General features: G+C 32.4%; 1 protein-coding gene across 7 annotated transcripts in view; it reads right to left on the reverse strand.

The window, feature by feature from the left end:
* The window catches only part of LOC145252749 (putative cysteine desulfurase), a 601,560-nt gene that overhangs the window by 562,677 nt on the left and 12,842 nt on the right, over positions 1 to 26,041 (reverse strand). For 4 of the 7 annotated variants that reach the window (XM_080112628.1, XM_080112627.1, XM_080112625.1 and 1 more), the window contains exon 1: positions 4,893 to 4,930. The exons of 1 other annotated variant lie outside the window; for it this stretch is intronic. In XM_080112628.1, the coding sequence (XP_079968754.1) occupies positions 4,893 to 4,915 (23 nt within the window). In that variant the 5' untranslated portion in view covers positions 4,916 to 4,930. Of the gene's footprint in view, positions 1 to 4,892; positions 4,931 to 22,896; positions 25,154 to 26,041 lie in introns of those variants that run through there. 2 more of the 7 variants (XM_080112626.1, XM_080112623.1) reach the window with 1 other exon arrangement.

Here is a 26,041-nt window from a genome sequence, read left to right on the forward strand (position 1 = left end):
AAACCTTGGAGGATGTCGTTATGAAACAATTGAGGAGATGAAAGAGGCTGTGACGAGGGTCATTAACACGCACACACAAAAGGATTTCCATGGGGCGTTCAAACAGTTGTTGGAACAGTACAAGTGCATTACAGCCGGAGGAGATTACTTCGAAGGAGACGAGATTTTCATGGGTGTACTATCAATAAAAGTGCGCATACGAAAAAAAGTCTGGAAACTTATTGAAGGCACCTTGTATTTACCGTTTTTTTTTGTTTTTTTTTTGAGTATTTGCCCTGAAAAATTTTCTACACGCCATTGTAAGTTCTACTCAGTTTTCTTCATAGCCAATCATCACAGTGTTCACTCATTAACCCTTATCCTCGTGTTGCCTCTGGGCCTTGATAAGCAGTGACTCCATAGTAATCAGATTAGAAAGTGGATCTTGGGTTTACTCTCGGCAGCCGCGTAACTATCGCTTCCCTAATTTTGTCCTTTAGTTCCCCCGCATTCCAGGAGCCCTGGCATCTTTTGCAGAATCCTTTTCCTTTAGGGCGCTGTCTCTTTAATCCCACTCTCCGACCCTTGTGCCACATCTTCCCGTCGTAGGAGGGAGATTCCCGACCATGCTGCTCATCAAATCTCTCATTGTGTCTTTGTTTGCTTCTCGGTGTTCGGGTAAGTCAACACAACATCCTCCTCTCGCCACTTGCGTCGCTTCCGGCCTTGTAGCTTATATACACCAAAACATGAATATTAATAACACTTTTAACAATAAACAAACTATCGCGACACAATACACAAAGCAATCTATGACCCGTTCAGTTTAAAGATCAGACAGAAATATATTCGTAATATTAGCCAAAACTGACCTGTTTTCACCCATTATTAATGCTGCCTATTTCCATGCTTATTATTAAGGTTTGTAATTTGACTCTTTTCTAGAATAGTGACACCGCCGAGGAATGTCGCTCTTTTCTTTTCTGGTATTAAAATAAAATAAACCACTTGATTTTGACGTACAAGCTTTAATTCTCGCTAGTAATTACGGAGCTTTCGTAAAAAAAATCATCGCCCAAAAAATACACTCGCCACTCTTCAAAAAGAAAAAAAAAAAATAGTTAACGTCTTTTTTTATTATTATTATTATTATTGTTGTTACTGAGGGCGCTTTTTGGTAAGATAGAGTCCGATTTTTTTTTAATATGTCATTTAAAGCAAAATCACTATTACATACTTACTTGTCATGTCGAAAATAGTAACATATCCAAAAATTACGAAAATTTTTCGAGTTGAAAGTTATGTATAGATAAAATTAAATTTTACGGAAAACTAAGTAAAATTGCATTTTTCTTAGATGTTATACAGTAACAATGAAAAGTGGGCATAACCAAGACCGTCTTAAAAGACAAGATGGCCGGTGGGCAAAAATAATTTAATCTGCTGACGTCATCACGGATAGTCCATACCGGTGACACCGGTAGTCACCGGTAGGCATTCGTAACGTCTTGAAGTCAGTGTAATATTTCTTTTTTTTATTAAAATGCCTTCACGGTACATCGTTCCAACTTGCTGAGGAAATTATCGTAAAGGACCAAAAAGTGACAGTATTTTCATTTCCGAAAGATAAAGAATCATAATGCAGTAAAAAAAAAAAAAAAGATTTTACACCATCTCCATTCAGCAAAGTAAGTTTTAACGTGCTCCCCCCCTGTATTTAACACGATGTAACTATAATTTAATTCAATATTATCATCCTAAATGTTCTACCATTCAAAAGAAGAAGCTTCAAATAAATTGCTAATATTAAAAAAAAAATTTTTACAGCATACAAAACTAATGAAAATGCGAGACAACATCGACTCTTTAAAACACGATTTTTTTAAGCTGTTGACACACGTTTTAAAAATCTAACAATAATTTATTTTTCTGAAATTTTTCAATATTTAAAAATAAATTATGCCGGCTGATAAAATTTGTAAACTTTTTTTTAAAGCTAGAAAGATAAAATTTAAAATACTTATATATATATATATATATATATATATATATATATATATATATATATATATATATATATATATATATATATATATATATATATATATATATATATATGTATATATATATATATATGTATATGTATATATATATATATATATATATATATATATATATATATATGTATATGTATATATATATATATATATATATATATATGTATATATGTATATATATATATATATATATATATATGTATATATATATATATATATATATATATATATATATATATATATATATATATATATGAAACTAAACTAAAAAAAAAAAAAAAACGCGCGTTCACTCGTGGTCTTAAATAGTCTTGGCCTTCGGGACCAGATCAAAGTGTAGTATCTGTTCTCCAGATGCTGCATTCTATTTCTTGTTCTCTTTCGGTGGAGGAGAAATCCTTCACGACTGAGACAATTTTTATTTTTGTACCTTTTCTCCACGTTAAAAAACGACCCTGGTGTCTAACTCTGTCCCGTGGGGAGGCATAGTAAATAAGTACAATTCATTTCATTAACGTAATTGGGTTTGTATTACTGTACACATAGATTCGAAAAAGTTGTCAAAAACAAATATATTACAAATAAATGTTATCAAAGGCAAGATAAGTTACTTTTCTACCAAATATTTTTCGTGTTTTTATTCAATGTAACATGTTTATTCAGCTCGAAAAACAGTGTTTACCGATGTATTCGAAAATTCAAGATGGCGTCTGATTCTCTCTTTAACACGGTAAGTTTGGGATAAGGTGTTATAAATAAAAAACTATACAACATACTATTAAAAACCCGCCGAATATATGTCAACCTATGTCACGGTAACATATATTGAGCGAGTTTTTAACAGTATTTTATCCGGTTTTGTATTTATAACACCTTATCCCAAACTTACCGTGTTAAAGAGAGAATCAGACGCCATCTGGAATTTTCGAATACATCGGTAAACACTATGTTTTTCGAGCTGAATAAACATGTTACATTGAATAAAAACACGAAAAATATATCCAGTTTGGCAGAAAAGTAACTTATCTTGCCTTTGATAACATTTATTTGTTATATATTTGTTTTTTGACAACTTTTTCGAATCTATGTGTACAGTAATACAAACCCACGTATTTTAACAAACTGAAAATATGGATATAAAAAAATGATTTTGCATGTTATTTTTGTTATGTGGTGAAATAATCTTAAATAAGAAACATGATTTTTTCTTTAGGTTAATTTTTTTACTGTGCAATATTTCATGAATTTATTAAAAATATTGTTTTTGATTTTGAAAAAATATTGTGGTTCATTTTGATTAAAAAATATTCATTTTGATTAAAAAATATTCATTTTGATTTTAAAAAAAATATTCATTTTGATTTAAAAAAAAAGTTTAATTTTAATATTTGTTTATTGTCTTAACTCATATCAAATGTTTTGCTTGTGTTCTGCTTCAAATATTCATAATCTTACATGCATAATTTTCATTTAATTATATTAAATAAACTTCAAGTTTATTTCAAATCAAATCGTGTTCCTTCACTTTTTTAAAATGTAATTTATAAGTAATTAAAGAACGCATTCTAATCTTTAAAATTTATAATACAACGAAATATTCAATTGCTTATAATATACTTAAACAAATAACTTGTGTTTTTTTTTAATTATTTTTTTATTATTAATATTAGATGAGTTTCAGTATAAATCGTGTTCTTTCTTTATTTCTTTATTTTAATCCAATTTTGAAGTTTTGTAACGCTGTCTGTAAAAATTACTGTTCATTATTGACAGTCTAAGAGTTCCACATATCTTGCTTGTTGGGACCTCGGCGATGACGTCATTTTTTCAGCTGGCCGGCCATCTTTATAACGAAGGCCACGGCATAACTCGGAACGCAAACTAGATTACACCGATATTTGTAGCCTATAGCGATAGACATTTTTGTTTTACTATTAAAAACACAATAACAGTTGTTCTACTCAATGCCTTTTCGTAATTTTTTTAATGTATTACTATTTTCGATATGACAATTAAGTACATTATATTGTTTTTGCTATAAACGACACATTAAAACTATTTTAACAAACACCTCATTTTGATTATTTGGACTACTATTCCCATCTGTCATTTTTTCCACATCGTTTGGGCCGATCTAACCTCCGGCCTATCTTAAGTGCATCGTTTCAAACTCAAGAATATTTAAGTCGAACTCGGGAACCTATACGAAATAAATAAGAATAAACTAAATATAACTTAACATTTCTTCTCGGTCATGGCTGACGGAACGAGAAAAATCTAACCCCCACCCCGCCGTTTATCAAATAAAGCGTTCAGTCCGACATTCCGTAGGTTTTAGAGCTCGGTATATAATGACTTTCGATGTTCGAAAAGATTCGCCCGAAGAAGCAGGTCGAAACGTGAAAAAACGAAAATGAGAGTTTTGTACTAGTACCTATTTACAATGCCTCCCCACGGGACAGAGTTAGACACCAGGGTCGTTTTTTTAACGCGGAGAAAAGGTACAAAAATAAAAATTGTCTCAGTCGTAAAGGATTTCTCCTCCACTGAAAGAGAACGAGAAATGGAAGTGCCGCATTGGTATTTATTTGCTCCCCCACCGAGCAAATTAGGCACAAGGCCGATTTTTAATGTGAGGAGTGAAGGGGAAATGGGGACCAACTCCCCGGGGAATAGGGGAGCTGGATAGTGACGATTGGTATGAAGGGTTGCCCCTACATTTACCAAGGTCTTATATGTGGGGTCACCCCCACATATGGTCTTTGCTAGTCATAGCTTGCAGCATCTGAAGAACAGATACTACACTTTGATCTCGAAGTAAGTAAAAAAAAAAAAATAATAATGTTTTATACTTACTTAATGGGATGAAATCCATTCATGTAATATGGTATTTGCATTAAAAAATCGTATTCCTTATATTTCTGCTTCCACAAAAACACACAGATAGTTGCCCAACACCCCGCGTTGCATTTTGTAGATTCTAACCCTATCACCAAATTAACCTCAACATCACTTATCGATAAATTTAACACGACTGTGTTTAGATAGACTAAACGCGTACACGAGCACTACTGCGCATGGTTGGAACAACTGTTTCTTTCTCTTTTTTTCTTTTTAATTCTTTTTGGCACTTCTGCATAACAGTGAAATCTAGTAACAGAGACGAGTTATCGACCCTTTCCCGACCATTAACTTCAAATATAAACAAGTATTTACGATAACATAAAAAATATATAACGAAATAAATAACACAAAATATATGAAAATCGAAACATTTATTGAATAAAGTTTTAGTTTGCACGCACTTTTAGAAAAGGAAGAGTTATCGACCCCTGTTCTTTGGCTGAAAAGTGACATCTGTCGGCGGTCATTGAAACTAAAATACACACATTCGCCTCATGTCACGCAGAAGTGCCTTTTTTTTTCTTTTTTTTTTTTCAAAATTACATTTCCATTAGTGGCGGAGTTATTCTGCAAAAGGTTCGAAATTACTTTCCATCCGATAAGGCTTCAAAATCACTTTCAACGAAAACAATTATTTTTTCCCATATTAGACTAGACATTTTTTTCCTCCCCATTAGGCACTGCCAAAACTGGGGGGGGGGCAGGTCAGTACTTTTTGACGGACCGTCTTTTTAAAAATCTACCAAAAATCAGGTAATTATCCGATCAATACGAAATTTTCAGCGATTGTTAGGAGAAGAATGAACTTTATAACAGTGTACTTATTTTTCATAAACGATATTTATATATATTTTTTTGCTTACAACCCCCCCTTGTTTTGAAGTGGGAAAAAATATGCTTAAAATAATCATCTGAAACTGAACAAAACATATTGTGTTGTTGCAACGGACAGAATTATAGATTAAAAAAAAAAATTGTTTGCATACCTTATTTTGACGTCTGAATATCAGAACTTCGATTGTGTTTAATTATCCCGCTTTTGAGTTTTGAAGTGTGAAATTCGGTGAATATGTTAAGTAAAATAATTAATTTAAGTTAAGCAAAACAAAAAAAAAATTTTTTTAATATTTATACGAAAAAAGCCATTTTAAAATTTTTGATAAATAAATTAACAATTTTTTTTAGCGAGCCGAATAATGCATGGCCATTATTAAACAGGGCATGCTTTGAATAATCGATACAAAAAAAAAAAATTCGATAAATATTGTGCCCTTTGTGTTAAAAATAGCATCATTTTTTTCGATCCCGTTTGAAAACGTTTGCCGCCTTTCGACTACGGTGGACCAAACGCGCTGAAATATTTTTTTTTTATTCTGCTTTAAATTGCCCCCCCCCATTTTGGGGAGCCTGGCCCCCACACACATACACATTAAAAACCAAACTCATACAAATGGTCACCCATCTGGTACTGGCCAGCCTCAGCTTAATAATACATTGAAATTTTCGTCACTGAAAAATAAGTTTTTTTGGCCTGCTTGGTCTTCCATAGTTTTCTTATTATCAAACGAAAACGTAAACAGAGTCGACCTGAACTCTAAGTCGATGCGAAATATCTGGTTACCTATATGAATAAGTGGAATTATTTGAAATTCAGGTACTTATATTATAATATTTTTGCATATTCTCTTAGAAAATCATCCTAAATCTTAGTTAGACAATAAATAAATAAATTAATTATTTCAAAAACCCTTTTTTTTAATATTTAAATACGTTTTTTGTGCAAGACAAAAAATGTCAATTGTTAACTTTTTGGGAAAATTTAACATTTAAAATTGAATTAAAAATAGTAGAAAAAGTTTTACATTATTCTGTTTTCTATATGATAAAATTCAGGGTTTTATCTTTCTTGGGAAAAAAAAAGTTACTCAGAAATAATGGATTTTAATAAATGTAATTTAGTTTTAAAAAACAACAACAACTTGATTTTGCGGCCATTTTTGGCGGTGCCTAGACTAGGCCTTTAGCCCATTAAGAACGGGCAAAGGTTTGTGTTACTGTTGTAGTCGTAGCATTTTTATTCGTATTTTTTCTGTCTTTGAAGATTGTAACGCTGGGTATCGGGCAGCCAAACTAGCTGCCAACATTGCTCTGCTTTTTATTGAAACCAACCGAGAGCTCTTTTTAGTATCCTCGCTGTTCCCTTAAGTGCAATTATCTGGATCTCTTTTGCACTTGGTTCACCAGGAATTTTAGTTAGGTAGAACTTCAGGCTTAGTTATTGAGAACAATGCGGACAGACGAAGGGACGAACGGACGAACGGACGAACGGACGAAGGTGAATTTGCAGCTCCACTCTCCTTTTGTCGGGGGACCAAACATTCTTTTTACAATTCGAACGTACAATTTAACGTAAGGTTGTCGGGTATTAGTAAACATCCTAACTGGGTAAGTTTTTAGTGTTTTTTTTTTTTTTTAAATGTAGAATGTTTAATCGGTTCGAAAAACATGCTGTGTTTATCGGTATATTTGAAAAAGGCAAATGGCGGCTAGCTCACTGTTGAATACGTTAAGTTTGGGAAAATGAATCCAAACTAAAAAATTATACAAAATACCGTTAGAGCCCACCGAATATATGTCAGCCTATGTCACGGTAGCATATATTGAGTGAATTTCTAACAGTATTTTGTATAGTTTTTTTTTTAGTTTGAATTCATTTTTCCAAACTTAACGTATCCAATAGCGAGCTCGCCGCCATTTGTCTTTTTCAAATATACCGATAAACACTGCATGTTTTTTCGAACCGATTAAACATGTTATATCAAATAAAAATACTAAAAAAATATATATAGTTAGGTAGAAAAGTAACTTATCTTGTCTTCGATAACATTTATTTGTTATATATTTGTTTTTTGACAACTTTTTCGAATCTATGTGTATAGTAAAACAAACCCCGATAAGCTCTTAAACTACTGGTCACATAATACTAAAATTAACAGGAAATAGTAATCATACACCAATAATGGGGTTCTTCTTCGTTATTGTAGCGAAATTGGAAAATTAAAATATTGAATTTCAAGTAAAACTAGGTACGTGCAAATTGAATGCCGATGCTCAAAATGTATAAACGTTTTGATCCCTCCTTTTTATTTAAAAATTCACCAAAATTCAGGAAATTAATAAATTTTAATGAAATTTTCTGGATTTATCAAATAATTATCACGGGATATAATGAGTACATTATTTTTTTTTATTTAAATCATAGTAGAAATTAATTGAGATTGTCGGACTGACTTCATCATCTTGGTTGTTATAGTCACAACGTTTCGGTCGTTTTGCCTTCCGGCCTTCATCAGGTGTTTTGTTGTGACTATAACAACCAAGATGAGGAAGTCAGTCCGACAATCTCAATCAATGAAAACACCTCATCTCAAAAATACAGACAATTACTCATAGTAGAAATTTATTATTTTGTTCAAACAAAAAATACCTTTACTTAAGTTATAGGCTTTAATAGTAAAAAAAAAAAAAAAAAAAAAAAAAATGCATGATTTTTTTTTCTTTTCTTATGAAAATAAAGTATCGTAAATTATAACAATTTTTATAGGAACATTACGAAAAAAGCCCCTAATGTCCATATTAATGAATTCGATATGATTTAAAGTAAAATTAATTTCTTGAACTACCGATATTATCATTGAATTGTTTATTTAATATTTTCACACACAAAAAATATAATTGCAAAAAAATGTTTCTACTTTTGTTTTTGAATTACAGGTTTCGCATAATTTTTATATGTACGATTCTAATATTTTCCTTGCTTGCATGAATGTAAAACTTTCGGCGTAACATAATTTTTAAATAATATTTTAAAATAAAACTTTTCTTTTAAATTTAAAAGCAGGAACAAAGAAAAATAATTAAATTAAAAAATGGTAAAAATTATACAAACGTTCACGATAGGAATGTACGGATGCACGGCTGGGAGAAAAAAGAAAACCAAAATTTGTGTTTTTCATATCATTCGAACTTCGCATTCTTTCACAGCGTAGCATTGTTTGCAGACCAACACACGTTGCCTGCAGTTGCAGTGGCAAAGGAGACCAAGACAAAGAGTAGAAAATAACTCCGACTAGCTTTTTCGTTCTGTGCCACGACATTTATTTCCCCACCGTTACGGCCGTGACGTCACCCACTTGATCTTGAACGAACGTCTCTCACGAGATCATGAACGTTATCTCGTCTCTCCCGAAATATTTGTCTTTCTATTTGTCATAGTCCTCCCCCCACCACCACCACCGGTGACGTCACTTCTCGTGCATTTACATACGTGCATCCCCCGTTATGTTACAACAGTATTTTTACCATCCAACTGCCATTCTATCCATCGCATTTACCCTTATTCTTGAGCAGCTTTTAGCCTTGATGTGATTGTTATTTTCACATTGTTTCAGTCAAAGTAACCTCTGAACTTTTTCAGGTTTATTTGTACGAAGTTGGGATATTCAAAGTCTTTAGATTGTTTGGTCACATTAAACTTTCCAATACGCATAATATACAAATGGAGGTATAATATATGAGGGGTTTTTTATGTTAAAAACATACAATAGTAACTCCATACCAAAAATAACAAGACCGACAAGGAACATTTAACGTTTGGATAGTTTTTATACACGGTAAAAGTTTGGTTAAAATTTGAATGTTAAAAAAAAAGGTCCGGTGTTATACTTGGAAGGAAAGAGAAAAGAAGAAATTGAAAGACGAATGTTTGTAATAATACAAATTTCTTTTGCAGGGGAAATATCTTTTCTTCAGGTTTTTTTTTTAAATGGTTTTGTGGTAAACCTTAGCAGAGATGTGTTATCAGCTTTTTTTTTTTTTTTTTCGCTTGAGGCTATGTTTGTCTCTTGTTTGTTTAGTCCCTTTTCTTTCTTTATTTATTTTTCGATCCACAAAAACTCGGCTATTTATTTCTCCCAACCGGCTCCCACAAATTGTCGGCCGTTCATACTTTATTTTAGGCGCGCACGCTTCCCATTGGTCGGATTAATTCCTACTATTTTTCTTTTTCTCAGCAGAAGGGTGCGTGGAGCCGATGCGCAGAGACGCTATTGTATACGTTGTCTGTAACAACCGACTAGTCAACTTTCGGTTTGGAGTTTTATTATTTTATTCGTACATCCTCACAAATACAAAGAAACAGGCCGTAAGATAAAAAAAAAAAAGATAGACTGTTGAATAGCAGGGCCTTTATAATTTAAAGATGACGGGAACATATATAACGGGTACATTTATAATAGAGGTAACGATTCTCATGATGAGGGAGAGAAGACATTTATATTACAGTTCTTTTAACATATTTAGAGGAGGTGACATGATGCACAGTTCTTAACACAGAGGAGAGGAGGCATTTATAGATATTACTTGTGATGAAGGAGATGGGACGCATAACTTGGAAAGGTTACACAATGTTCATTATAAGATGATAAACACAATTACCTTGCGTTCGTGATAAATGATGATACAAGACAATAGTTACAACATAATGATGACTTCTTTATTCATCTGATCGGCCGGGTCGATGACGTCAGGAATTCACTTGTAGCTACATGGTTAATCTTCTACCTTTCGCCTCTAAGGGGACTCTCCTCTGACTATGTCAACTCTTGACTGATCATCTCTCTCTCTAACTGACTTTCTCTTACTCACTGATTAAAATCCGAACCCATGATATGGAGAAATGTCCTTTGTCTATGACGTCAAAAGTGTGTTTTTCAAACGTGACCAATTTCACGTGGCTTTACATATGTTTGTCCAACACACTTTTGACAACAAAAGAATCCCCAATTCTATCTAACCCATTTTAAACAATATTATTTAATTTACATTGTTCATGCTTTTAGCTGACATTTTTAATATTCAGATTTCTAAAAAAAAAAATCAACAATAGACTTAATTTCTAACATTCTATTTCTTAACTTTGCCTACATGGTTCGATTCTAGGCTTATCCTAATCTAATTTTCACTTATCTCATATTCTTCTTATTTACATGGGAAGGGGGCAGCCCCTGTAACAAGACAACGTTCGTGAATGAACGAACGTGAACATGGAACACGCGAACACATTGGGTCAAAATCGTAAGGCTTAAGAAATACTCGGCCATATTATTACGTATTTTGCAGCTAGTAGAGAAAACCTTTAATAATGTCATATTCAGAAACATGTACGGAATTTCAGACTGAAACCTTAATTTAATCAATGAAGGGTAGATTGCCCTCATTCCGTCAGCCATGACAAGAGAGAAATGGCATATTTCATATCATACATAATATTGGAGCTCGTGGTGAATTCACTCGTCTCCTATGAAAAAATTAAAAAAAATAAAGAAACAGCTGTATGATGCACTATATACCCTGACGGAAAGAAAATATCGTATTCTTTAACAGCCTCTGTACCTTTATCTTTTTCCCTGCCCCCGTTTTTCCAACTCCCTCTCCCCCATATACGCACACACAAACCGACAACTCTTATTAATATAATAAATTTCCTCGAAAAATTAGCCGGCATTTTCCTTCCAGATTAGTACATAAAATACCTGAAAAACAAATTTGGTTGCATATTGCTACTGTTAAAATTACAAATACGTAGTAGATTGATTTGTTTTAATGCGAAAAGAAACAGATACAGAAAATAGAAATATCACTATTACTAATAATGTCAAAAACCTACTCAATAAAAGTTACCGTGACATTTACTGGGTGGGTTTCTACCACCATTTTGTTTTATTTCTTTTTTTGAAGTGATTATCGAGTCTTCAAAGATATTGCAGCTATCTTTTCTTGTTCTTCGACAGAGTTCCACATTACTCGTTTTTCGAACCGAATTTTACATTAAATAAAAACACTAAAACTTATTCAGTTAGGTAGAGACTGCTAAAACAACGTGAAAAAAAGAAAACAGGATTCCGTGACGTCAGACTTGGGTTAACTATACGAACTATGGAAAAGCAGAAGCGACTTAATGACTTTTTAAAACCTTTGTTTATCTTCTTCAAACTGAAATTAATAATTAATCTTCGTTATAATTTTGTTACGTTTTAAGATTTACATAGTTTAATGATTAATAATATTATAAACATTTGTATATTAAATATAAAATACGGTTTTACGAGTATTTGTTTGGGTAACCATCGGCTTCCATACTTTTGTTCAGCAAAAAGAGACAAACAAAATATGAGGGGTGTATATAAAATGTCTAATATTTGTGCAATAATATTTTTAGATCGGTTTTAATTTGGCGGTAAAATTGCTGGCAAGAGTCATGTTTATATTAAAACTTAATATTTAAAAAGAAATTTAAACACAATTAATTAAAAATCTATTTTGCAATGGAACATTTTGAAATAATGGAATTTTAATCACTTTAATCTTTTAAAAATTAATTAATTTTTAGAAAGTTTCTTTTTCTTGGCAATTCAACTGATTAGAGTATATATTAATTAGAAAAAACGCTATTTAAATAAAAACCATATTTATATATTAGCATTTTTTAATTGCAACTTCAAGGTAAGTTTTTGATCAATACGTGTATTTAAATTTTTTGAAAATAAATATTTTTTACTTATTTGAACTGTTATGTTTCATAATAAATAGAAATAGATTTAAATATATTTTATTCAAATTCCGAAAAAAATAAATATGAGTGGGGGGGGGCACGCACTTAAAAAAAGATTTCGCCTTGTATATTTTACGGAAACTGCATTTTCTATGTAATTTCATTCTAAAATGGATAAGTATCGAAAATTTCACGAAAATCTGACTATTAGTTGATTTTTGCTAGATTTATTAAACACGGGTATGTTTTCACGTTCGAAATGCTTACTACATGGGAACGTTATTTTAAAACGCCAATTATGTCTCGGAATTTCATTATTTTTGTATGATGAAGAATTAAAAAAAAATCATAACTAGTTTATTTTGCCCTTCTTTTAAATGGTACAAAAGTTATATTGATAATATTAATTTATAGTAAAGTTACATCGTTTGACATATAGGGTGAGGTAATTCTGTGGTGAATTTTGGCGGTGCCTAATATATATATATATATATATATATATATATATATATATAGTCTTGGAAGATTTTAACCTTTAAAACTATACAAAAAAAAATAAATAAAATAATTAATTTTTATCATTCGTAAGAAAACTATTTAGTCAGTAAGTCATTCAATCACCTACAATCACTGCATCAACTTGCTCTCTCGAATTCACTATAGTACCAGTAATAATTTATTTTTAAGGGATCATCAGTTGTTTACCATGAAACATTGTTTCGGGGATTTAAAACACACACACACACACACACACACACACACACACACACACACACACATATATATATATATATATATATATATATATATATATATATATATATATATACTAGCAGAAGTACCCGTCGTTGACTGGGTTCGAAAACAGCCTACAGAAAATGGACTCTGATTTATGAAATATGATAGGTTATGAAAAGGTTGTAAAGAGATAGCTTCGAATTTTGGGGGTATCAAAACCAAAGCAAAATATGATGAAAGTAAAAATAAAATAGATAAACCCCATAATTTATTATACCATACCTGTTCACACTGAAACACTTATCACAATATTCTGTGGATCTATATCAAAAAACCTTGTTAAACTTTGTGACATATTTCCATTCTATGGAGGTCAGGTGTAAACGAACACCCCATAATTTTATTATACCATATTTCTTCAAACTGAAACATAATTATCAAAGTATACTTACGCAGATAGATATGAAAAGTCTTTATTAAAGTTTGTGCCTATTTCCATTCTATGAAGGCCAGGCGCGAACGAAGACCCCACAATTTTATTATACCACCCCTATTTAAAACATACTTATGAAAGTATTCTTATGTACATCTATATCAAAAACACTTATAAACGTTTTTTTTTTTAATTTTTAAACTTTTTATTTCCATACTTTGTGAACCAGGCGCGAATGCAGACACCCCACAATTTTAATGAACCAGAACCACCGTCCTGCCATATCAAACATACCCATTCGTGTGTCTCGATACATCTTCTATCATTATATGTAATCAGTTTTTTTAAAATAGTCAACCATATAGGGGCCTATTCGTGACCACACACACACACACACACACACACACACACACACACACACACACACACACACACACACACACACACACACACACATTCAGCTTTATATTATATATATATATATAATATAAAGCTGAATATTATATATATATACATACATATATATATATATATATATATATACATATATATATATATATAAGCTTTATATTATATATATAATATAAAGCTCTGTGTGTGCGCGCGCGCGTGCGTGCGCGCATGCGTGTGTCGATGTTCGGATGATCACTCCTAAAGACATCGCGCGCCCGATCCTAGCATCCGTATTCACGCAGCGGGAGACTACTTTATGTAAACAAACCAATGTGTCATATTTTTACCCATGAAAAATCACAAAATATCTTATTTTAATGAAAGTGACGTCATTTCTACAAAAGCAAAACAAAACAAAAACAAAAAAAAAAAAAATCCATACTTTCACTTGTAAGGATTCTAAGTTATCAAAGTTATTATCGGAACCTTTTTGAACAAGAGTGACAGTTTCGGACAGATTGTGTTTGTTTTAGTTTTGTTGTTACTGGTTTCAAACGACCCCCCCCCCCTCCTCCTTCTGTCCCCCTATTTCACACACACACACACACACACACACACACACACACACACACACACACATATATATTATACACACACATACCATTTCATGTATCCACAAAGAGTTATATAGTGAGTGCTTTAGGTTTGTTGTACTATACACTTAGATTCGAAAAACTTGTTAAAAATAAATATATAACAAATAAATGTTATCAAAGGAAAGATAAATTACTTGTCTACCTAACTGGACAAGTTTCTAATGGTTTTACTCACTTTAAAGCGTGTAATCGGTTCGAAAATCATACAGTGTTCCTATTTACAATGCCTCCTCACGGGACAGAGTTAGACACCAGGGTCATTTTTTAACGTGGAGAAAAGGAACAAAAATAAAAAATTGTCTCAGTCGTGAAGGATTTCTCCTCCACTGACAAGAGATTGAAGTGCAGCAATGCAGCATCTGAAGAACAGATATTACATTTTGATCTTGTCCCGAAGGCCAAATCGATGTATTTTAAAAAGAAAAATGGTGGCATGCTCACTGTTCAACACGGTATGTTTGGGAAAAAAAAAAAAAAAGTTCAAACAAACAAATAAAACTGTTAAAAACCCACCGAATATATGTCGGCCTATGTCACGGTAACATATATTGAGGGAGTTTCTAACAGTATTTTGTATAACTTTTTTGTTTAAACTCGTTTTCCCAAACTTACCGTGTTCAACAGCGAGCACGCCGCCATGTGCATTTTTCAAATACATCGGTAAATAATGTATGTTTTTCGAGCCGAATAAACACATTACATTAAATAAAAACACTAAAAAATATATCTAGTTAGGTAGAAAAGTAACTTATCTTGCCTTTGATAACATTTATTTGTTATATATTTGTTTTTTGACAACTTTTTCGAATCTATGTGTACAGTAAAACAACCCCGGTATTTTGTGTATCGATATTTAGTATTTACTTCAACAGTTCTCAATCCGTGAGCAGAGCTGGGTAGTAAGCTATGAAAATGTATTTATGGCAAGTAAGCTACAAAGAGGCTTCCACGTTTCATCCTTTTCTTTAAGCTAAAATGCATTTTCATTCGCCATAAATATATTTTCACAGCTTACTATATGAATGAGAATGTGTGTGTGAAGACTATTCTCAACCTATATACTCAACGAATTCTTTTTACCTACAGACTTGAAACTTGGTATATAGAATATTCAGACACGTGGAAAATATTTTAGTCCATTTTCATCCGAAAAAATAGGCTGCTAAAATGTGAAAATTGAAAAAATGGTACTTTGGAGTCAGCGTTTATTTCTATTTGTCAACTGTTTCACGAATGCGTATGCGCGGTCGTGAAACATGATAGCTTCTTTATGTTATGAATAATAATTTTGAAAAAAAATTTTGGGGAGCGTATCAAGCTGGCCTAATGGCTACCGTACTTGACTCATTGTCTTTGGGTTTTGGTTTCGATCTCAGCTCGAGTATTTATTTTTTCCTACAAGAAGTGAACTGTTTAGAAAAAAACATAATACGCACATGCACATGTCTCAGTTTCTTTCCGTTTTGTTTGTTTGTTTGTTTGTTTTTTACGTTATTTTTTTTAAAGGAATTTAGCGTTACGTTTGATACCTGCGGTATTTCTGTTTATAATATATAATAATTCCGTAGTGATTAAAATATAATATTTATGCGTATTTTACGACTGGACAACACCGGGCAGTATCAGAATTTTTGTAGGAATTTTTGACACCCCTAACACGAAACTGCGAATAAAATATAAAAATCTCGTAATTTCTCTGTTAAAAGTGGGTTATTTATTTTCTTTATGGATTATTCTTCCAAAATAAACTATTACAGTTGTTTTAAAAGTAATAGAAATATTTTTTTTTTTTAAAAAGTAATGAATTTTCCGAACTCAATATTTTTCAATTTTTAAACTTTAAAAATCTATCAAAATTTTTCTATCGATTCTATTTTTACGATATTTTCAGGGTCAATGTGAAATTTTATGTTCTTTCCAATAAACCGAATATAATATTTTAGACAAACGTTTTTTTTTTAATTCACGCCCCCCCATTTTCAAGTTTCTCTTAAAAAGTAAATAATTAATTTATGTTGAATAGTTTTATATATCACAAACTGAAGAGAAAAGGTCAATAAATAATATATTCAAATTTAAAACAAAAAAAAACCCGTTTTTTAGAAATTTGCCTGTAAAGTCCGAAGTTTTAAACCTTTTTTTTTTTTTAAAAAAAAACATTGTTTTTTTTGTTTTTTTTTTGTTTTTTAATGAAACCTTGGTCCTTGCTCCTTTAATTGAAAAAAAAATTAGGGCTTGAATTACATTTTTCGAGGAGTTATAAGCTTGGAAAGACAGGGGGTCGAATAATTCACGCCTCTCATTTTGAAATGTCTATTAAAAAGTAAATAATTAATTTATGTTGAATAGTTTTATATATCACAAATTGAAGAGAAAAGGTCAATAAATAATATATTCAAATTTAAAACTAAAAAAAAACCCGTTTTTTAGAAATTTACCTGTAAAGTCCGAAGTTTAAAACCTTTTTAAAAAAAAAAACACATTGTTTTTTGTTTTTTTTTTTTTAAAATGAAACCTTGGTCCTTGCTCCTTTAATTGAAAAAAAAATTAGGGCTTGAATTACATTTTTCGAGGAGTTATAAGCTTGGAAAGATGGGTGGAATTATTCACTATTTTCACGAAATTTCTGATAGTGCTACCGGGCGGCCTAATAGTTTATATATAAAATGAGCTACGAAAATACATTATCTATATATATGTATGTATAGTGGTGGTGGTGTGTGTGTGTGTTCCACCTTGACTTCATTTAAATATTGGAAAACTCTCTCTCTCTCTCTCTCTCTCTCTCTCTCTCTCTCTCTCTCTCTCTCTCTCTCTCTCTCTCTCTCTCTCTCTCACACACACACACCTATTTCATAACAGCAAACTTCCGACATCAATTCCAACCTTTCTTACGGTTCAAATGAGGGTAGTGGCGCTATATATATATATATATATATATATATATATATATATATATATATATGTAATCTATTTGTCTAGCCGCATGAAAGAACTGTGATACACAGAAACTGTCGGTTTGCGATGACTATACTGGTGATTGAAATAACCAAATACCACTAGCGTATAAATGCAATGTTCTTTTGTGTAAACAAATGAAGCTTCCGGTATTTGACAATGCGACTTCACTTACCATAGTAACAGCCACATGGTCTTGACTATAAGCGGTGAGTTGTCTGGAGAGTCTCGATTCCAGTTAGAGACAGTTGCTTGCCTAGCTAAACTGAAAAGCCGTGATACTGCGAGAGGCGAGTAGTATGGTTATCTTTACACACGTGTTTCGTTGTCTCTACGGCTTATCAGTTTGGCTAGACGCAGCGCGATTCGAAACCAGGACCGCAATGATTGGCCTACCGTGTTATATCGATTCTGCAAACGAAATTTATTCGCTAGGGATCTGAAGTCTTAATTCATTTATCTTGTCGTTTTCTTTTGATGATATATATACATTGTCAAATACCGGAAGCTTCATTTGTTTACACAAAAGAACATTGCATTTATACGCTAGTGGTATTTGGTTATTTCAATCACCAGTATACTCATCGCAAACCGACAGTTTCTGTGTATCACAGCTCTTTCACCCGTGCAGCGTTTGCAATTTACTGAGAGACAGAAAAAGGAACTGACGACTGACCACCTCGTTCGTACGATTTCACGCCATTTGATTATTTCATTCGAAGGATATGTAAAGCCCATGTGTATGCTAATAAACCAGACGCAACTGACTACTTGAAAAATAACATTCGACGCGTTATTGCTGAAATACAGCCCACTTTAATGCATATAGTTTGTGAAAATCGGACTTCTAGATACGTCATTTCTGCGCGAGCCATGGAGCTATAAGTCAGAAAGTATATTTAAACTATGAATGCTAAAAATTCATTGTAGGAGTAAACCACATATTTATATAATAATGTTTTTTATTTTTTTTTTTTTTTAGTGGAGGTGGAGGGGTATTTAAATTATTATTAAATTATGTCGTCTCTAAAAAACAATTTTTGTTTATTTAAAAAAAATTTTTTTCATTTCCAAATTATTTTACTTACTAGCAGGATTGGTGCAAGTTTCACGGAATTAGAAATATATTTAATCAATAAATAAGATTTGAAAAAGCTGATATTTTTGTGACAGAAAAACAAATATAGTACGCAACAAAAGTGATATTTTTATGAAAATAGTGTTTATTGTATTTTAAATATAGGATTGACCTAAATGAGACAAATAATTAAATACTAATAAATAAAATACCCAGAAAATAATATTGTGCTACATAGTTCAATACAAATATTAAAATTACATTGTACGAGACAATTTTAATTTACTCCTTCAGTCCAGCCCCTCTTGGCAGACGATTGTTTCCTTTTTTTTTTTCTATTATACTAAAAATATTCGAAAACGAGACTACATCAAAGGGAGGCCACTCGCATATACTTGTCCAGAGTTGCCAGATTGGCTTTTATAAAGCCAAATTTCATGAATTTGGCCTTCAAAAAAATGTTTTTGGCCTTTTTTAAAGCCAAATTTCATGAATTTGACCTTTAAAAAATGTATTTGGACTTTTTAAAGCCAAATTTCGTAAATTTTCTGATGCCAAAACCGATCCCTTTAATTATCTAATTTATTTTATTTTGTTTTTATAAAACGTCTTCCATTGCTTGTATAAAAAAATAATGAATATTTATTTATTTTAAATTTCAGTGAGACTAAAATCTTTCAGATCACTCCCTCACAAGGTGTGGTTTTACGCCTGAGAAAATACATGCACATTTAAGATGCGTTTTTACAGCAATCGGGACAAAATAGCAAATTTATAGTGAAATGTTTAGAGATTGACAAAGAATCGGAATCGGAATCGGTAATTGTATGGGAATCGGAAATTTTGTACAGAAATGGGTAATTGTATTGGGATCGGGAAAAATATAGGAATCGTCCCAACATCGTCCATACATTAACTGTAAAGTGCCTGCGCATGAAACTTGTGTGGCAAGAGTTGCGCAGTCTCCGATCACGCCTCTCCTGAGTCAACATTGTTGCATACCAGTGGCAAGTGGAGGTAAAGGACGACTGGAAACAAATTCCGACATGAGCTGAAAGCATATACAGCGCCTAGAATTCCCAAGTGGTCACCCATCTGGTACTAACCAGGCTCAACGTTGCTTAACTTCGGTGATCTGTCGAAAACCTGTGTGTATATATATATATATAGAAAGAAAGAGAGAGAGAGTGAGGATAGAAGGCATATATTTCTCTCTATATAGAAATATATACTTTCATGCTATGTGTGTGTGTGCGCGTGTGTGTGTGTGTGTGTGTGTGTGTGTGTGTGTGTGTGTGTGTGTGTGTGTGTGTGTGTTACTTTGATAAAGAGCAATGTGCATTAATTTCTATGCTTATATAAAGAGAAATATATTTACTTCCATCCCGTCACCAAAAATTTAGCGAGTAAAAAATCGTGCCGGTAAAACCATTTCAAGTGTTGAGGGTCAAAGTGAGCGAAGCACTGAAGCAGTGGAAGCACTGAAGCAAATTCTACCGTCTAAAATGTACATAAAAAAAATAATAACATAAATAAATAAAAATTTTAAAGAACTCGACGGATAGTGTTCTTTGTTTATTAGGTCCTCGGTAATGATGATGATGACGACGACGACGACAACGATGATGCTGCTGCTGATGATGATGATGATATAGGGAAAAAGGGTTTGTATTACTGTACACATAGATTCGAAAAAGTTGTCAAAAAACAAATATATAACAAATAAATGTTATCAAAGACAAGATAAGTTACTTTTCTACCAAATTGGATATAATTTTCGTGTTTTTATTCAATGTAACATGTTTATTCAGCTCGAAAAGCATACAGTGTTTACCGATGTAATGGAAAATTCAAAATGGCGCCCCACTCTCTCTTTAACACGGTGAGTTTGGGAAAAGGTGTTATAAATAATAAACTAGACAAAATACTGTTAGAAATTCGCTCAATATATGTTACCGTGACATAAGTTGATATATATTCGGTGGTTTTTTAATAGTATTTTGTCTAATTTATTATTTATAACACCTTTTCCCAAACTTACCGTGTTAAAGAGAGTGTCGAGCGCCATTTTGAATTTTCCAATACATCGGTAAACACTGCATGTTTTTCGAGCTGAATAAACATATTACATTGAATAAAAACACAAAAAATATATCCAATTTTATAGAAAAGTAACTTATCTTGTCTTTGATAACATTTATTTGTTATATATTTGTTTTTTTTTTGACATCTTTTTCGGATCTATGTGTACAGTAATACAAACCCTTCGATATTAACCGGCTCGTTATAACTTTGCAGAATTTGCCATTTGGAACACTTGAAACATTTATTTAAAATTTAAAAAAAAAATGTTTTCAATCATAATTTTGTTGTTAAAAATGAAACAAGATCGGCAGATTTGCCGTTTAGTTATACAAATATCCTCAAACCAGGTAACCACTAAAAGGGGCACTTAAAGGTCGACACCGGTAACTTAGCAGAAGCTTTTTTTTTTTGTTACAAATGTTTCACAAAATTTAAATGGGTAAAATGTAATCACATAATTATTGAAAATGTGATCAATCATGTTATAATAATATTAATTTAAATTAACCACGTTGTTTAACAAATAATGCAAGATGAAGTTTTAAAATGATTGAATATATTTTATTTTATAATCTAACATTAAAAACATTGAATAATAAAAATAAAATTTTGAGTACTTACGTATTTTTTGGTACTGTGCTTAAATAATGAGGTTATTATTTTGAAAGCCATTCTTAACATGGGGAGGTGTTTTGTAACTATTCTGTGCTTCCACCTTACAATTAAAAAAAAATTTCGTGAAACTTAAATTTAACCTAAAAAAAAATATTTAAAAATAGCGTGGTACCAAAAATGCATAAGCACCAAATTTTTGTTTAATTTTACAGTAGATATTGTTCTCGGGTGCATACGATGGCAGAGTATTATCGCGCTATTTTTATATAGATGTTTTTAATTTTTTTTTCTTTTCTTTCCAGTTTAAATTCAAGTTTCAGGATATCTACACACACACACACACACACACACACACACACACACACACACACACACACACACACACACACACATATGACTACTTCATTTAATTACATAAATTAATATACGAAAGTATAAATTTATGCGTAAACTACGTATTTACTCCAACAGTGCTCAATACGTAGGTAGAGCTAGGTAGTAAGTTATAAAATATATATGGCAATTAAGCTACACAGAATACTCCGCGTTTTAGCGTGGATGGAACGCGGAATATTCTGTGTAGCTTAATTGCCATATAAATTTTATAACTTACTATATATATATAAATTTTATAACTTACTATATATATATAAATTTTATAACTTACTATATATATATAATTACTATAAATTATTAAATACCTTCAGACACTAGTGTTTCATTCTTTCGGGAACCATCATTGTAGGGTGTTACGATTAACACCAGTCGATAAATTTGAACCCGGCGACAGAAGCCATCCCTGGTTTCATTAGCAAAGACCCAATCCGTTCGTTCGGCTTCCGTTAACCACGAGAAATGCTGTTGAATTTAAACATTTACTTTTTTAAATGTTTTTTAACGTCTGTTAGAGTGATGTAATCATTATATATATATATATATATATATATATATATATATATATATATATATATATATATATATATATATATATATATATATATATATTGTTTTATATTATTAAATATTATTTTGCGTGCATAAGGGTAATGGGAGAGAACACCAACGGAGAGTATAAGGAAAATTGAAAATTAAGAGTGTAATATTTATTTTTATATGTATAAGAGAAGATCAGAACAACATCAGTACCATCAGTTTCAAATTAAAACAAAAGGGGCCTACTGTTGATCTATGTCGGATTATCTTTAGCCTCTATTTATCTTTCTTGTGTGTGTATGTGTGCGCGCGCGTGCGCGCGCCGGTATCTATACTATGTATCTCTAGACGTTTGTATCTAGATGGAATACGGGGACGGAGTGGTTAACTTTCTGTAAGATCCTGAAATAAATGGCAAATAAATAAATAAGTTTAAAACAAATAAATAACATCACCTCATCTTTCTTTGTATCATTCAGACAGAATGAGACAATAATCCAATCTGGAACGTAAATCCTTTTTTTGTTTGTTTGTTGTTCTGGTCCTTCGAACTTTTTAAATCCCGGCTCCAAAAATAAATTAGTTACATGTTTTCTTTAAGTGTGGCTCATATGAGAATCCTATTTTTTTTTGTTTTTGTTTTAATTTAATTTTTTTTTTACTGTGTGTGTGTGTGTGTGTGTGTGTGTGTGTGTGTGTGTGTGTGTGTGTGTGTGTGTGTGTGTGTGTGTGTTTGATTTTTTTTACTGTCATTCGACAAAAACACTAAACAGTTGATGCCAACGACTTGGCTAAAATAAACCCACGCACCAAGTCCATCCTGTTTTCACTTTTAAACTAAAATCACTCTTTAGTAGTAGTAGTAGTAGTAGTAGTAGTAGTAGCGATTAATGTTTATTAGTGCTTTCTTTCTTTCTTTCTTTTCAAATTTTTACTTTAGGGAGAGAGGAAGTTTTATTAGCCCGACCGAAAAAAGCCCATTGAACGACCGTCCTCCGATGCTCACTAGAGCCGAGTGCTTCTTGTCCTTTTGTTTACTGTTTTGTTTGTTTGTTTGTTTGTTTGTTTTGCTTTTTGTCGACTTTTTTTATTTTTATTTTTTTACTTCAAATTCATCATTTATCAAGGCTGGGAGGTCACTCAAGAATAAACGTTAATAAGTGTTGGGTAGTTGGTGAAATAACTCAGTGATGATCGGTGATGCTAATGCTGACACTTGTATAGAGCCTGCCTAGATATTTACGAGGACGGGTCAACAAAAACTTGTTTATATAGGGCTTGAAAAAGAACCAGTTATAGCCAACCGGGAAGTAGTTCCAATGTATCTTGTTCCTAATAACGGACAGTCCGTGGAAAGAAACTCTGCTCGTGGAATTTACCTCAAGTTTTAGGCACAGGTAGAGTAAAATTGTTGACGGTTGTTGCAGCTAAACAAGTGTTTGTTACAAACATTTTAAAGTAGGGATTGGAGCTCAGTCGAACACCTGTCATGAAAAGTAACGACAGAGCAGGGATAGACTCGTGGCGCCCACTCTGATACTTCGCTTCATATTTTCTATTCTTGGTCAACTAATCCTTTTAGACTGGGGCAATTTTTATTTTTGTTCCAAGCAGCAACAGTGACATTTTGCGGGGAGCTGCAATTAAAGCAAAAAAAAAAAAAGCCTTGGTCTTCGGGACAGGATCAAAGTGTAGTATCTGCCCTGATGCTTGCTACACTTCGCTTTTTTCACTTCACTTTTTTGGTCTCGGTTAGTGGAGGAGAAATCCTTCATGACTGAGACAGTTTTTTTTTTGTTTTTGTTACTAACCAGAGTGTCCCTTTTTGGGGAGCTGGTTTCCCCCCACATTAAAAACTGACCTTCCGTCTAACTCTACCCTCGTTAGGAGGCAAGTAAACAGAAAAAAAAAATCCAGACCTTTTGTCTAATTTTGCTCTCATGGTGACGAGGTAAGCGAGTAAAAAAGACCCGTTGGGTCAACGTTGATACATTGTCCACCAGTGTATACAGTTAGTGGTATTTATCTCCCCCTCCCCACGGCGGGAAGCTGTGACGCAAGAGTCAGTAAGTGGGATTGTAGAGCCAGCGCCCTCGAGGATAAAATACTTTAGCCTGCAAAAAACTGCTTGAGCAGCCTCGTTGACCTTCCCCGACCGGGGCATCTCAGGCGTCAGGCGATTAACAATAAATCAATTTCTTTTCAAAGAGAGAGAAGGCAACGCCTGGGAGGCGGGACGTCCTTATAGCAGTTAACAAGGCCATTTTAGAAATAGTCTAGAGTATTTTGGTACCGAGGGAAAAAATCACCCGGCTAGTGCCCTAAACCGATTATGAAGATGGTACCCTCAACTAAATCACTCTCTTAAAAAAAAAAAAATGATTCGAATTTTTTAGCCATCCTGAAAAATTTTGGTAGAAAGAAAAAAAAACCCCGATTATTTTAGAATTTCGAGTAGGGATTCATTCGGTTTATAGGAAAATATAGTGTGTGTGTGTGTGTGTGTGTGTGTGTGTGTGTGTGTGTGTGTGTGTGTGTGTGTGTGTGCATATTTCTTCAAAAGGCATATGTATTCAATCAAATCTGGTTGTACGATTTGCAGCATGCAGCGGACCCTTCATTTTACCATCTGGCGTGGGTCTATTACCAACATTTGCGCTCGCCGCGGGCCTGTGACGATAATTTGTGTTTATATTGTGACACATGTTTGACTGTGCGCTAAGCGAAAAGACTCATGTCCTGAAAGACTCGCCGCTGCAAAAAAAAAAAAAAAAAAAAAATCGCACACACACACACACACACACACACACACACACACACACACACACACGCACGCACGCACGCACGCGCGCACACACACTAATGCACGGACACACACAAACACACATACAGACTAGTTTTTGACATTTAATGTTCACTGTATGCACTTAAAACCTCGAAATAATCTTAATATGCGTCTATATTCTAAATCTTTGAAAGTCTTAAAACACTATAGAATCTTGGTGTGCTCCGGTTTATATAGTGTTGATACTTTTCAAGCGTGCTTTTTCTCAGTTTTACCTGCATAATACTAACTGAATTTTAATAGAAATGATTCCTAAGTTAGTAATAAATAAATAAATAAATAATAATAATAATAATAATAATAATAATAATAATAATAATAATAATAAACAACAACAACAACAACAACAACAAACAACAAACAAACAATGTCAAACTACTTTTAATACCTAAACAGATTTTTTCTCGCGTTCTTCCATGGCCATGATCTTTTTAAATTACCCAATCTATCTTCTATCTATGTGCGTATGTGTGCGTGTGCCTGTTTGTTTGGTAACATAAAAAACATTATTTTATGTGATTCAGATCGACCCTCATGAGAATTAAATTGCAACGCAAAATGAAGCTCAACATTCATATCTTTAAATAGTTATTTCGAAAATTGTATTAGATTTGCTGTAAATGAAATAAAATTGTAGATCAGAGTTATACTATAACGTGATTCAATGTCAGTTTCGAAGCAAAGAAAAACTAACATGTGTTTCTAGAAGAATTTAGAATATACGAGGTGATTTCAATAAGTTTCTAGACGTTTTC

Source organism: Euprymna scolopes, chromosome 29 (genome assembly GCF_053919585.1).
Source record: "Euprymna scolopes isolate OS-2025 chromosome 29, ASM5391958v1, whole genome shotgun sequence".
Taxonomy (NCBI): Eukaryota; Metazoa; Mollusca; class Cephalopoda; order Sepiida; family Sepiolidae; genus Euprymna; species Euprymna scolopes.